Source organism: Chenopodium quinoa, unplaced genomic scaffold, assembly GCF_001683475.1.
Source record: "Chenopodium quinoa cultivar QQ74 unplaced genomic scaffold, ASM168347v1, whole genome shotgun sequence".
NCBI lineage: Eukaryota > Viridiplantae > Streptophyta > Magnoliopsida > Caryophyllales > Amaranthaceae > Chenopodium > Chenopodium quinoa.
The window spans coordinates 6,331,406-6,346,051 of NW_018743331.1; the positions used below are offsets into that span (position 1 = coordinate 6,331,406).

Below are 14,646 nucleotides of genomic sequence, written 5' to 3' on the forward strand. Positions count from 1 at the left end.
AGATGTCGAAAGACCTAATCGTCGTTACTCCACCTCAATTTCTTAAATTCGCTCACAATTGACGCGGTTTTACTCCAATTACCAATTTAGACCTTCATCTTTAATCCCAAAAACCCTTCATTATTCAAACAACAATAGGAGACAATAAGTTGGGGGGCTGAAGAAGATGGCGATTGAACGAGAAAGTAAACCAATGAAAGATGGAGTAGCTCAACTCAATAAGATGGAGATTGAATGAAGAACCCTAGATTCTCATCTCTGTCTCTGAATGAATTAAATCAAACACATTTGCAAAATAACTAACCAACCAATTGTAATGGTCTTGAGAATCGTGCAACGATGTATAAATTTGGAACATACAACTTCATACGTACAAAATATACATCAATACAAGACTGGGGCCCGCCAAGAGCATTTAATATTAAAAAAAAATGGTGTGCTGGTCCAGCACGTTGCTAGGCTAAGCGCTACCCTTTGCCACAGCCACCTAAAACCCTCCAAAACCCTAGCATTTCATCATCACTACCAATCAATTCTAGGGTTTAAAACCGTCTTCTTCCCCAATTTCATCCGCCATGGATATGGAAATTGAAGGTTTAGACCTTCAAGAATTCGACCCAATTGAAGAATTCAACCCAATTGAAGAGCAAAATGAAGATTTCTGCACCTCAATCATCTCGCAATTCGGAAAATCCAATAACGAACAACACCTCAATCTCTGCAATGTTATCGGAACAATGTCGCAAGGTCTCAAAGACAACAACGTTCCTCTCTTACCTGCGGCGTACTTTGGTTCCATTGTTTCTTCCCTTGACCGACTTTGTGTCTCCTCTGATTCTTCCTCCACGTCACCCGACCACAATGTTGAGGCACTTCTTACTTTGATGAGTTTGATAATGCCGAGGATTCCTGTTGGGAGTCTTAGGAAGAGGAAGGTGTTGTTGTTGGATTTGTTGATTAGGGTTTTACAAGGCGGTAGTTGTTTGTCGACTGATGGTGTTGTGGCTGGGTTGAGCTGTGTTTCTGGGTTGCTGGTTATTAGGGATTCTTTAAATTGGTCTGATGTTAGTCAATATTATGGGTTTCTTCTTGCATTCGTCACTCATTCGGATAGTAAGGTACGAAGTTTGCGAAATCACGTGTTTTTAATTTTGAAGGTTGGATTTTTGTTGTTTAATTAATTAGTTTTTATCTGTTCTGTTGAATTAGGAAATTTAACATCAAATGGTATTGAAACATACTGCTTTTATAATATTTAAGCTCTCAAATTATGTTTAGTTGGTGTGTGTGGTTTGCTTGATAATTTTATTAATCATGCTCTTGTACTGATGTAAAATTTCCGGCATTGCTTAATTTATTGAGCATGTCATTTGATTGCACGTAGCTTTTTATTGTTTCGGAACAAAAAAGATATATGAAAAAGATTATGATTGGAAGGAGGAGAAAGTTAGACTGGATTGCTGCAATCTCTGTGCAGTGCAGAACTGCCTTTGTTGTATCCGAAAATTAGATTGGGTGTGAGGTGAAGGTTTAAATAACTGGATTGCTGCAATCGCTGCCAATGTCTTGATGTTGAGGAGCTTAAAATTTGCATAGGATTTAGTATAGTGTAATCAAATGGCCCTTTTCTTTTAGGAAGCTTGAAAATAAAACTTAAAAGGTAGTCCGTTTGTGTGATAACGCATAAAATGACTTTCTTTTAACGACCAAATATCTTGTATGATCTGTAAGTTTTTTTTTTTTTTTTTTTTTTTTTTTTTTTACATGTGACGCATAATCGTACACTCTTACTTTGGCCATGGCCTGGGGTTTAGTTAATGATCAGCATTAATTTTCTCATCTGTGTCGGTGAAGAGAATCATCCTATGTTATGACCTTGCTCGGTTACTATTGGTGTATTCGTTTCAGTCTTTAGAATATGTAGATGTAAGTTTTTTTTTTGATAGAATTATTTCTTTGAACTGTAAAGGTGAGGAAGCAATCGCATATTTGTATTCGAGATGTATTACAAAGCTTCCAGAGATGTCCACTGTTGGCACCTGCAAGTGAAGGATTCACTAGCATGTTTCAGAAATTGGTGCTTCTTGCTGGAGCATCAAAAGGTGCCCCTGCTGAGATAGCCCAGGAGATTTTGCATGTCCTTGAGGCTCTTAAAGATTGTCTGCCTTATATTTCTATGAAATACAAAACATCCATCCTGAAGTACTACAAAACCCTATTGGGAGTGCGTAAGCCCCTTGTCACAAGGCGTATAACAGATAGTTTGTATGTCCTTTGCCTTGACCCTAGTGTGGAAGTTAAACCCGAAGATTTGGTAGACCTTCTAAGCGCTTTGGCTACTTCAGTTCAAGTGGATGAAACGTCAGCTGATGGCATGAATGTTACTGCTCGTCTGTTGGATGTCGGTATGAGGAAGGTTTACAATCTCAACAGGCAGATCTGCGTTGATAAGCTTCCACTTGTACTAAATGCTTTGCAAGGTTGTTTTTTCTCCCTCTTCCATATTTCTGCATGTCAAGCAAAATTATTTCAGTGATATTTTACCATGCCGTTTCATGGCATTCTACTGGCCTACCTGGCAGATATTTTTGGATCTGGGTTCGAGGAAGCTAAATTTGCTGCGACCGAGTCATTAAAGAATCTGATACAAGCTTGTGTTGATGAAGACCTAATAAAGAAAGGTGTTGACCGAGCAAACAGTAATTTAGACTTCAACAACAGAAAGTCTGCACCGTCTATTATTGAGAAAATTTGTGCTACTATTGGAAGTTTTCTCGACAACAGATATCGTAGCGAGTGGGACATGGCCTTCCAGATTGTCTCTTTGATGTTTGACAAACTAGGTAATCATAAAGATGTGCTTATTTCAGACTTTCAGAGGTTGCTTTCTTTACCTACATTCTATCTCATGTAGGGTGTATTTATTTTTGGGTTACTGTTTTTAGGTACTTTCTCTTCTGTCCTTCTAAGAGGCAGCCTGGAGAGCTTGGCAAGCATTGAAAAGGAAAGCGAGGAAGATTTCCCAGAGAGGAAAAAGGTTGCCTTTTCACTTATAGCTCAATCCCCATGAAAGTTGGTGATACCATTTTAGTCATTTTCATATTGTATACTGTTCTGCTGAAGCTTTCCTTAAAACAAGGTATAAAGAGGGATGTCATATATTTACAGTCAGGATCATTGTTGTTCACAGTAACCTAATTGATCAGAATAGAAAGCTGAGAAAATTTTTGTATCGTCATGAAATCTCAGGCAAATGTTGTTACATACTTCATTATTTTGCAAGCTATCAATGGTTCTTGCCCAAAGCATTTGCTATCTTATCTTTAATGCTTATTACTAAAATCCAGTTTTATCTGCTAAGTGTCCTAGTAAGGCCTGCTGACCTCACCACATAGTTAGAAAGTGTTTCAATGTGAGCGGTTCTCCTCTTATCAAGAAAAGTTCCTCATGCAAAGAAGAGCTTTTTTGAACTTTCATGATTTGATTGTTACCAGTCTTGTCTCAGATGTGGTCCTAACTGAAATTCAACTGGGTAAGAAATTCTTTGACCCCAAAAATGCCTGGGTTTACCTCTGCCATATCTCCCAAGAAGGCAAGAATGCTTGGTTTTCCCAACAAATTGTTGTATATGGTTTGATAGTTTGTGCTGTAGTGTACACAATTACTCAAACTATATATCCTTTTTAGATTCTAATGGTTGATATGGATATGGCATATACAACTAATGCTTTATGGAAACTGTGTCATAGCAATACTTTTCCCTTCCCTTTCCTATTCCCCTTCTATTTAATGTTTTCTTACCTTCAATCTACCTCTGACTTGTGATGCTTGTTCTCATGTACAGTTGCAAGATTGCATTGGATCAGCACTTGCGGCAGTGGGACCTGAAGTCTTTTTATGCATTTTGCCACTGAATTTGGAAGCTGACACTCTGTCTGATATTAATGGTTGGCTTTTCCCAATTCTAAAACAGTATACAGTTGGTGGACGTATGAGGTTCTATGTCGAGTCATTGCTGGGTATGGTTGAAAACCTTAAGCAAAAATCTAAAAAGGTACTTTTAGTCTTGCTACTTAGCCTTTATAAATACTCTACATAATTTTCATCAATATTTTATACTTTTTTTCTCGTATCATTGATAAACGAAAGTACTTTACCAGCTTAAGTTAGAGGGGCAAGTCCAGGCATCAAGATATACAGACAGGATTGTATACCAAGTGTGGACCTTATTGCCTTCATTTTGCAATTACCCTTTGGACACTGCTGAAAGCTTCAAACTTCTTGAGGAAGTTTTATGCAATGCTTTGTATAAAGAGCCTGATCTTCAAGGAATTATTTGCTCCAGTTTGCAAATCCTCATACAACAGAATAAGTGTATTCTAGAAGGAAACAATTATGTACCCAGCGATAAACTAAATGCTCCCATTGAGAGAGCTATTGGTTTTTACAATCAAGAGGTGGCTTCTGCTAATTTGGGAGTGCTGAGATCTTCTGCTCGTAATTTCTTGTTAGTTTTATTCAATGCTTTCCTGAACTCCACAAATGATCCTGGTGGAAGCTTGCTGGTACAATTCTATGTTCTTTTTCATGCTACAGTCATAAGTTTCTATCTGTTATATAGTGTTAGCCGTGTCTGCTTGCTGATTCGGGTAGAGTGACTTCATTTTTGTTTGTCATAACTCATGTCGATTGTTTTTCTTTATTATATATTTATTCAATATCAACCCTGTTGAATGTTGCAGGTATATGTTTATGATTTTTTTTTTCTTGCTCCAGTTTATTTGTTTATTTTTTTGCATTGTCAGGCTATCTAGACAAAAAAAGTTCTGTATTGTCTAGTTGTTGGTCTACATTGATTGATTGATTTTGTTTCAATTATAATCTAATGCTCAGCCATGATTAGGTATGATGGGCTTTGTGAGCACAGTGAGCCCCAGCCTTAATACCTTTGTATTTTTCCCAAAACGAGTGTATAAATTCCCATCTCTTCCTCCACCATCAATCACCACCTCTTATTATTAGATTCCACTACCCCTAGTCAATACCCTTGATTTCTTTAACAATCTATAAAATTAACTCAAATGTGCACTGAGGCGATAGGGATCATGTTGTGCCTTTTTGTACCCCATTGAGTTGAAGCACACTTGATAGAAATAAAACATTCGGTGGCAAAAAAAAGTTGTGCTCCTCATTGCACCTCGGTGAGCTTCATTGAAATCACCTTGCCTAGAGAAAGACCCCTAGCGCCTAGGGGCGTGCCTTTTTATATATTGTCCGCTAAAAAATGTAGCGAAAATTGTTATGCTTTGGAACTGTATTAAGAGGGTGTCCTGCCTCACGTACTGGTGAATTTGTGTTTCTGTGATGTTCAGTAAAAGAGTTGTTGAACCTTTATGTATGTGAAGCATCTATTAGAATTTCATTTGATCCCTTTATCTTGTAGATTTGGGATACTTGAAGACATTTTCTGTCTCCCTTACGGTTTATATGTCTCTCTCCTCTCCATTCCCCTTCCCCGCTTGAAAAATTCATTCTGCCTCAATGACTGACTCCATGCCAGTGTTTTAGGGGATCAAACTTTAAGGAGGAAGTCTGAGTGGATGTGTATGTTTCTGAGAATTTCTTAGTTTTACAATGTTTGGTTGTGAGAAGTTATGGAGGTGTAAATCTAAGCCAATGTGGGAAAATCTTTTAGTTGCCCATTTTTTTGAATGGTTTTTCCTTCAAAAGTGTTGGAACAACTATGGAAAACTAAGCAAATCAATACCATAGCTGAAGGATTCTCAATTTTCCACAGTTTTCCATGATAACAAACCAAAAAAGTTATCATTGAAGATTTCCATGTATTCCTCTGGTTTTACTGTTGCACAGATATCCATAGGTTTACTTCTCTATTTTTCCATTAAATTGGATCCCGAACACATTGTTAATATTGAGGTATACTGACTTGCATTTCAGTGTTGTGTTAAAACAGTGATAATTTTAATGTTGTAGGCAAACTTAGAATACAGATCCTAGATGTTTTCATCAGTATGGGGATAAATCTAATAAAAGTTGGTATAAATGTTGGGAAGTAGGAAATTATGGTATTGGATTAATATTTCCTGGCTGTCCTTGTCAAATTAACTGTCTGCTATGGCCCTATGGGTTGCTGGCTGCTTCACTTGACTCTGCCAGTGGCTAAACTGATGAATGATAGTTCACTTATTATATTTTTAACCTGTTTAGAAAAAATATTAATCTGCTATATACTGCTGCTATTCTCCTCATGGGTTCATATGTTTTCTAAGGATAGTGATGCCTTCTTTTGATGTAGTTGGAACCTAGAATCCTCTTCTTGAAGTTAAAATTTCTTTCTTGGACCAGTAATAATTGATTTGTGGTACAAACTATAGTCCAGTCTTGGTATACCAAATGACATATGCAAGTATTCGTTGCTCTTTAATTTGTTTGCTGATAATTTTTTTTTAATGCTTCTTGAAACTTACTTCAGCTCTGGTTTGATTCTAGTCTACAATAGGTGAATTCGCATCAATAGCGGGTGAAGATACTGTGTCAAAATTACTTAGGAAAGAAATGAAACAACTTTTGAAGTTCACTGATGATGGCAATAAAAGAGATGCAATGGAGATTGACTTTTCATCCGGTGATAATTCATTTTCTTGCAAGAGGTGTGTTAGTTGTCTTTTCTGTTAGTAGTATGTCTTTTGTGTTAAACCCAAAAGGTGAATTTTCCATGTTTGCTGCTACCAATGTGTTATGTTTACGGTTTCTTCTATGTTTATAATGATAATTCCTCATTACTTCTTTTTATATTGGCAGAGCTCAGCATTTTGATCTGGCTGTTTCACTTTTGCCTGGTTTGGGTCCTCAGGATACTGATATCTTGTTTTCTACCATAATTCCAGCACTGGAGGTTTGTGATTCACCAATATATATGATCATCTCATTATATTCACTGTAGTTTTCTTTGAGCTATGGTTGTGAGGTATGTTTGATGCATCTTTGATATAATGAGCTGCAGGATGTCGATGGCTTGATCCAAAAGAAGGCGTACAAGGTTCTTTCAATGATTCTCAAGGTGAATTTAACCTCTTTACAGATTTAATTTATTCAATCCGCCACAATATTGAGGATTTTATGCTTCAAAAATGAAAAGTGCCCATTAATTAGCATTTTGAAGTGGGTCTATCATTGGCTAAGAGGTAGATGATGGTTTTAGCATTTGTTTTTGATTAATAGGGAGATAATTTATTTTTTCTTCTATTTACTATTGTTACGGTTGAAGTAAGCAGAGTTTGTAATGGTTTAGAATGAAAGTACAATTCTTTGCGCTATATAATGATCTTTTTCTAGTCAGTTTTTAACTGTTCATTTGACTTGGGTTGTTTGCTGGTAGAATTCGGATGGGTTTATTTCAAGGAAGATTGAAGAACTTCTCAAGTTGATGAGTGAAGTGCGGTCTAAATGCCATTTCTCAGCCAAACGTCATAGGCTTGACTGTTTGTATTTTGTTATTGTCCATGTGATCAAGGTTTGATTTGTTTTCCTTAAACTCTACATGCTAGCTATATGTATTCCCTCCATCCTCGAAATACTTCACATTTTCCTTGATCAGCTGTCCAAATTCTATAATACTACAATTTGGGTTGAAGATGACAATCCCATAATACTTAATATGTATCCTCTCCATAACATAAATCCTTTTTCTCTTTCCTTCTCACTACTTTCACTTGTCTTTTTTCCCCCCCACCTTTCTATTCACTTCTGGTACTTTAATTTTACCAGTATTATTTCCATGCTAAACCCACATGTGAAGAAACTTTGGAGATGGATGGAGTAAATTATATTAATCAAAATAAGTTGTCATATTTCTATTCAATAGGATGAAGCAGGATGGGATAAAATCAGTCCTTTCATAGTTGAAATTGTACTTGCGCTGAAAGAGGTATGTTTTTTTTTTTTTTGAAATTGCATTTTTGGAATTACAATTTTTGTATGGTCTTTACTCCTTTCTGATTTTTTTTTTTTTTTTTTTTTTTTTTTTTTTTGTGTACTATCATAATTTCCATCTGTCCCACAAAACCTTTCTCATTTTTGTTTGTGGTTTGACTGTTTGAGGGTTATTATTTTTACTTTTTTTTTTATTTTTTTATATTTTTTTTATATTTTTTTTATATATATTTTAATTTTTCTAGTTTTGCTTTGCTCATAATTTTCTTTGAATTATTCTGGCTGAGGTATGAGGAGTTAACCTATGATTGCATTGTATATCGGCTTTGATGGACTGCATATATAGTTGTTCTTTCTCTTTTTCCTGATGGCATATCTTCCTAGTATCTTTGCACTTGTTCTGTCATTTTCTGAAGTAGAATTCATAGGTTGAATGCCAAATTTGATTGCATTGATTATTGGCTTAGGTGGACTGCATATATACTTCCTCTGTATTTTTAAGTGAAACGTTTTGACTTTTTGCACAGTTTACCTAACTACTTTTACTAATGTTAGTGATTTACACATAAGAAAAAATAGTCTTGTGGATTGGAATCATCTCAATGAATAGATTATTAATATTCAATTGTTATAATGTTTAGTTATTGATTATTAAAGATATGTTTGATTAATTTTTTGTATTGGCATACGTGCACATGAGAAACACTCACTTAAAAAAACGGAGGGAGTATAATTTTTACTTTTTTCTGATGGCATGTCTTCCTAGTATCTTTGCACTTTGTTCAGTCATTTTCTTCAGTAGAATTCATAGGTTGAATGCCAATTTTGAAATTATTTGCAGGTTAATAAGAAAACCAGAAATCGGGCTTATGATATTCTAGTCCAAATTGGTCATGCTTGTGACGAGGAGAAGGGAGGGAAAAAGAAGGAGCAAGGAGGGGAAAAGAAGAACTTATTCCAAGTCTTTGAGAAAGTATGTAGTTTCGTTGCTTCTCTTATCAGTTTTTGGAGTACCTCATTTTGTTTATTTTGTTTTATACTCATCATATGGCTAGTTTCATCTTAAGATCCGCTCTATGGAAGTATCTACTTGGGGTAACCGGTCAGGACCGGGTCCGAAAATTTTGAACCAGTCTCGGAACCGGTCAAATTGGGTTAAATATAGTGAACCAGTCGCGGAACCGATGGGGCTTGGCTTGATTTTATTTATTTTTTAATTTTTTTAAACAAAAAAAAATCGTATTTAACTTTAAAACAAGTTACAAAAATAAATAAAAAATGAAATCAAGATGATAACAATGCAGCAAAAGCAGAAAAAAAAAAATCTGAATTGATCTAATCAATCCTTAACTCTCAGTAAAATCCCCCTTTCCCACTTCAATATCTAACACTGCCATTTTATCTATCTTCTTCACAATATTCTACTTTCTTCGAATCCTTCAACCCTAAACATGGTCTCCACCTGCAAGTGCTTTTGCATAGATCTCAATGACAACAACAAAGAAAACACCATGGATCTCAGCTGGACTTCTCTTCGCTCATCTTGATGAAACAATCAATAAGAGTTTTATATTGTACTATTAGAGAAGGGTTTAATGTAAATACTGTGTATATAATTTTCTTGGGTAATATTTTGATATTTTTGGAAGGTATATCAAAATAATTTTTTTAAAAGATGTGTGGGGCAGAAGTTTCTCGGGAAAGTTGAGTAGTGAGTATCTCATACTTCCTACATCGTGAAAAAGGGAGAGTTGTGTGGTAAAGGAAAGTTACAATTTTTCATAAAAAAGAGTTTACATTTGTGACATATATCTGACTAAAAAATAGACTTGTTTTCCTATATAACTTCGAAATGATTTTAGGGCTCTTTCATTTGAACAGGTAGCTGCAGGCCTTGCCAGCGATTGTTCGCATATGATCAGTGCAACTGTGAAAGGGTTGGCTCGCTTGGCTTATGAATTTTCCGATTGTCTTTCTGGTGCATGCGATCTGTTTTCCCCTTCACTTTTACTTCTTGAGAGGGAGGACAAGGAGATCATTAAAGTATGTCCTGTTTAACTGACCATTGATTTTTTTTTTTTAATTTTTTTTTTGTAATTTTATTCGTAGGGATATTTATGTTGAATGGTTGTGTTGCTTCAGGCTAATTTGGGTCTACTTAAGGTTTTGGTTGCAAAATCACCATCTGAGATCCTGCAAATTTACCTGAAAGGCATGGTTGATGGTATTTTAGTACGGCAGGATGGCTCCATGAAGCATTTCAAAGCTAAGGTTTGTGGCCTACTGTTGCTATGAGACTTTCATTTCCTTTTAGCCTTTTTTAGCGTATTTGGGTCATGTGCTCGTGTTCTTGGCACTATTACTTTGTTTTCTTTTTCTTTTTCATTCATTTTAGGTATCCGCTAACTCTGAAACTAGCTCGTTGGCTCACCTAGCTTTAGTTGGTCAGCAGCAGTATATGCCCTTAGGTTTGACCAGAAAAGACACTGAACTTATCCTTCTTTCTCCTAACCCTGGCTGTGGTAGATGTGTAGTGTAATTGAGTCAAATATTGGATCTGTACATTCGAATTTATGATAAATAGGGCTGTTAGGGTCCTCTCCACCTCTTTTCCTCTAGTTTCATCGTCATATGTACACGTAAGCTAGCAAAATTTGCCACCTGGCCTCCCCTTCACCCCCGGCGAAATTGTGTATTTAAGGAACTGTACCCTTGGGTCCCTTGAGGAGTGAGGATCCTGCTGGGTTTTCAGTCCATGTACTGTAATTCTTCATTTATTCTGTTTCAATGGAATTTTTTACTTCTAAAGCATTTATTCTTCAGATGAGAATTGTATCGACATTGATCTTTCGAAATCAAAGGAATTACTGTAGTAGCTTATATCAACATCTCTCTCTCTTCTTAAGTTTGGTTTCACGCCTATTGCTAGGTTAAACACTTGTTGGAGATGCTTGTCAAGAAATGTGGCCTTGATGCTATTAAGGCTGTAATGCCAGAAGATCATATGAAACTTCTTACTAATATTCGCAAGGTGAGAAGTTGAATATAATTTTTAATCTTTTCTTTTAGTTGCTGTGTATTACCTGACCTTTGTTCTTTTGTCTGTGATTGCTTACTTGTTGGTTCTCTCCAGATAAAAGAGCGGAAAGAAAGGAAGTTGGCATCCAATTCTGAGACAAGTTCCTACCTGTCAAGAGCAACTACGTCCAGGTTTAAGTTATTCCATCTTTGTTTTTTTCATATTGCTTGCGTGCTTACGGGTTGAAATTTACTCTGACATGTCTTGTCAATATTTGGGAATTTTCAATTGCTATATTTTTTATCCTTCTCTGGAAAATGCATGTGTAACATAACTCTAGCTCGAAAGCAAATTATTAGAAGGTATGTGGGAAATGCCAAATGCTATGTACACTCTTTCTCTAACAAATATTTTGTCACCTGGATGCTTCATTTCACCTCAAGTACCTATGTCACATCCTAAACACTTGGACCAAAAACATGGAAATTTGAAAATGGCTGAATATTTTACTTTGACAGATACTCATGTCTAACACAAACACGAGATCTTACTTGAATAACAAATAGTAGCAGATGTTATTATGTATGGACAAATCACATTTCATTTTGTACCAAAAGTATGGAATTTATAAATGGCTGAATTTGATACTGAGACATACCCATGTCTAACATGAATACTAGCTACAGTGATACAAGTATAGAGTAGATGTTATTGCATGCTGGTTACAGTTGAGAACTTAACCATTTTTTCCTTTAATAGGAATTGTAAAGATTGCTCTTTTATTTGACACTGTTGGTTTATGCCAACTTGTGTTGTGATTAACGAGTGAGTGTGTGACTGCACTTTGCAGGCAAAGTGGATGGGGTCACACAAAGATATTTTCTGACTTTGATGAAGAATTTAGTGATGGGGATGATATGGATGCTGGGACATCTGTTGGTCGACGGAGCAGATCATCTTCCAAGTTAAAATCAAAAGCGCCTTCATCAAGGTATCTTGCATTTTATTAGTCAATTCATCTTTTATGTATTAGGTACTGAAGTATGCACTGTTTACTTTTTCTGCTGTTCTGTTGGCCTTGCACTGAATTGGTTTCTCTTTCATTTGGGTCAGTTGACCTGACAAACAACAATACCCAAATTACCTGACTTGGAAAGACCCAGCCAAAATTCATTTATTCTATAATATTCCCTCTCTTATAAACTAGAGTTGGATTTGCACATTTGCCAAGATACTACTTTGACCATTAATATATTTAATAAGAGATTAGTGAAAATTATATAAAAATTAATTTATAAAAGTAGACATGCATTATGATGAATATATTATATGCTCATATTTATTGTTGGTAAAAAAAATTAAGTCAATGATGACATATGAATAGTGTTAATTCCAACTTTAGCTTATAAAAAAAAACAAAGAGAGTACCTAATATTCAATAGACTCGAATATAGCCAGACATGGCATGACTGCGACCTGTTTGCCACCTCTGAGGATGGAGGACTGGAGTTTCTCTTGATTTATTCAGGTCCAATAAAATGGAAGGATATGTAAAGTATTTAAATAATTTATAACTTAGAGAGATTCCCTTTATGTACCTTAGTTTAATAAATTTCTCTTAGGTCAAGGAAAACGAGGTCTGGAAGGAGCTTATTAGAAGTTGACCTAGAAGATGAACCACTTGATCTTCTGGACCAGCGTAAAACAAGGCTAGCTCTTCGTTCTGGTGGAAATCTGAAAAGGAAGCTTGATTCAGAAGATGAGCCCGAGTTTGATGAGGATGGACGACTAATAATTCGTGAGGAAGGAAAACCCAAGAGTGAGAAATATTATGATGATAATTATGAATATGATGAAGATAAAACTGATGTTCGAAGCTTTGTTTCTTCTAAATCAAAGAAGGCTGACCAGAAGCGCAGGAAAACATCTGAGTCAGGATGGGCCTATACTGGTAATGAGTATGCTAGTAAGAAGGCTCGTGGAGATTTGAAAAAGAAGGGCAAATTTGAGCCGTATGCATACTGGCCACTGGACCGTAAGATGCTCAGCCGTAGACCCGAGCACCGGGCTGCTGCTAGAAGGGGTATGCGTAGTGTTGTTAAGTTGACAAAAAAGCTCGAAGGGAGGAGTGTTGCAAGTGCACTTTCCATTAAGAGCAAGGTAAAAAAGGCTCATAAGAAATGAAAGGTAGCTTAGAATGCTCAATATTCTGTTACTAGTTTTTTTATTTATTTTCGTGTTATTTATAGAAAAAAATAATAGGAATTTTGAAAAGAACTTATTTTATTTTTCTCCCTAGTACACATATGTTATGAGTCTACAATGTAAGTGCAGTCTAATTTTGACGTCATGTAAATTCATGATTTCGTTTTGTAATGATGCATCATAAATTGATTAATGAATGAATTTATTCGATGATAAATTGATTTATTCCTTCATTTTAGTTTATTTTTATAGTTTGTGCAGTATAATTAATTAAATATTGACGTCGTGGGCAAAGTTTTAAGTTTTCATGGGAGCACAATACTGAATACTGATTGTGCTACTGTATTTTGTGATCTAACTTCCTACTCATTCAGCTGTAAAGCCTGTATTCCATTAAGTGACATTATATCATTACCTTTTTAAAATGCCTTGTCAAAATACTATCCTCCGTTATTTTTAGTTGATATATGTTCCTTTTTAGGAAGTTTATTTTTAGTTAATATGTTATCTTTGTAGATAAGTTTTATACCTTGCTTTCTTAGTGTATACTACTTGCTTTATCATTCTTTTTCATTCTCTATGCTCTCCTAAATACGTGTGTCTAAATTGAATGTGTAAACTAAATAGAAACTGAGGAAGTATTAAAAATTTCGATTTCTTCACCAAGTTCAAATTTCATGCTACCCCTAAGATTGCAATATACTTGAAATGAACATGCTAAGCAGTTTGACATATTTTTTTTAGACAGATTAGAAAAGGCAACAAGCATACCATCCCAATCATCCCTTTTATTGCAATATACTTGAAATACAAGAATTAATAAGACTACAATGAGAACCTGGCTTTAGATACAGATTGACTCAAAACGTACAATAAACTCCAAAATTTTAAAACAACCTAAACTCCCAACTCAAAAGACTAAGCTACCGATGAGAAACGGCTTCAATCTCACAAAGAAGCAAACCCAATAAGCTAGGATTCCACAAAACAAAACCAACCTTAATAGAAAAATAATGTGATACTGTCTCGTACAAAATAATGTCAAGCTACTAGCTTAGATTATTTCTCACATAACTTTGAATCTCAATATATGAAAATAATGATCCTATAATCAACTAGCCATCAGTTTTAGTGTTCTACCCTTGAACCCCATCAAATCAACTCTTTACATTGAAACTAACACCTTTGTTTCAGTTATGAATTCAGAAGATAGAAAAAAATGCAGTATTTGACACCAGTATTGAATCTAAATCTACCCAACATGACAGCAGATGCATCAAATAAGTGCAGCACTTGTTCCCGTCAAGTAAAGAATGAGAGAGCGCACATGAGCATTGAGCATGAATGACAATGATGGAAAAGTCTAAAGATTCATCAGTAACTTATTGGAATGAAAATTCTATGAGTATCAAAACCCATTCTATTACACTTGTACATGAACAAAACAACGAGCATCAGTTTTATTTATG

The 14,646-nt window shown here is 35.4% G+C and overlaps 1 protein-coding gene across 1 annotated transcript; it reads left to right on the forward strand.

Annotated features, from left to right (window-relative positions):
• Positions 1-450: 450 nt before the first annotated feature.
• Positions 451-13,410, forward strand: LOC110737842 (RRP12-like protein). Its single transcript, XM_021918188.1, has 18 exons — positions 451-1,118; positions 1,970-2,480; positions 2,583-2,843; positions 2,946-3,037; positions 3,845-4,054; positions 4,161-4,565; positions 6,511-6,671; positions 6,823-6,916; positions 7,025-7,081; positions 7,400-7,534; positions 7,886-7,948; positions 8,795-8,926; positions 9,835-9,996; positions 10,096-10,224; positions 10,883-10,984; positions 11,087-11,163; positions 11,823-11,963; positions 12,595-13,410. Exons 1-18 carry the CDS (start codon positions 576-578, stop codon positions 13,154-13,156), a joined length of 3,837 nt encoding a protein of 1,278 aa, XP_021773880.1. The 5' UTR covers positions 451-575; the 3' UTR covers positions 13,157-13,410.
• Positions 13,411-14,646: the final 1,236 nt, after the last annotated feature.

What these genes read in the sequence shown, in the direction of transcription:
- LOC110737842 (XM_021918188.1), top strand. Translation starts at nt 576, where the DNA reads ATGGATATGGAAATTGAAGGTTTAGACCTTCAAGAATTCGACCCAATT. An exon ending in TGTACTAAATGCTTTGCAAG is followed by an intron (nt 2,481 to 2,582) that starts GTTGTTTTTTCT and finishes CCTACCTGGCAG; the next exon opens with ATATTTTTGGATCTGGGTTC. An exon ending in TTAAGCAAAAATCTAAAAAG is followed by an intron (nt 4,055 to 4,160) that starts GTACTTTTAGTC and finishes GTACTTTACCAG; the next exon opens with CTTAAGTTAGAGGGGCAAGT.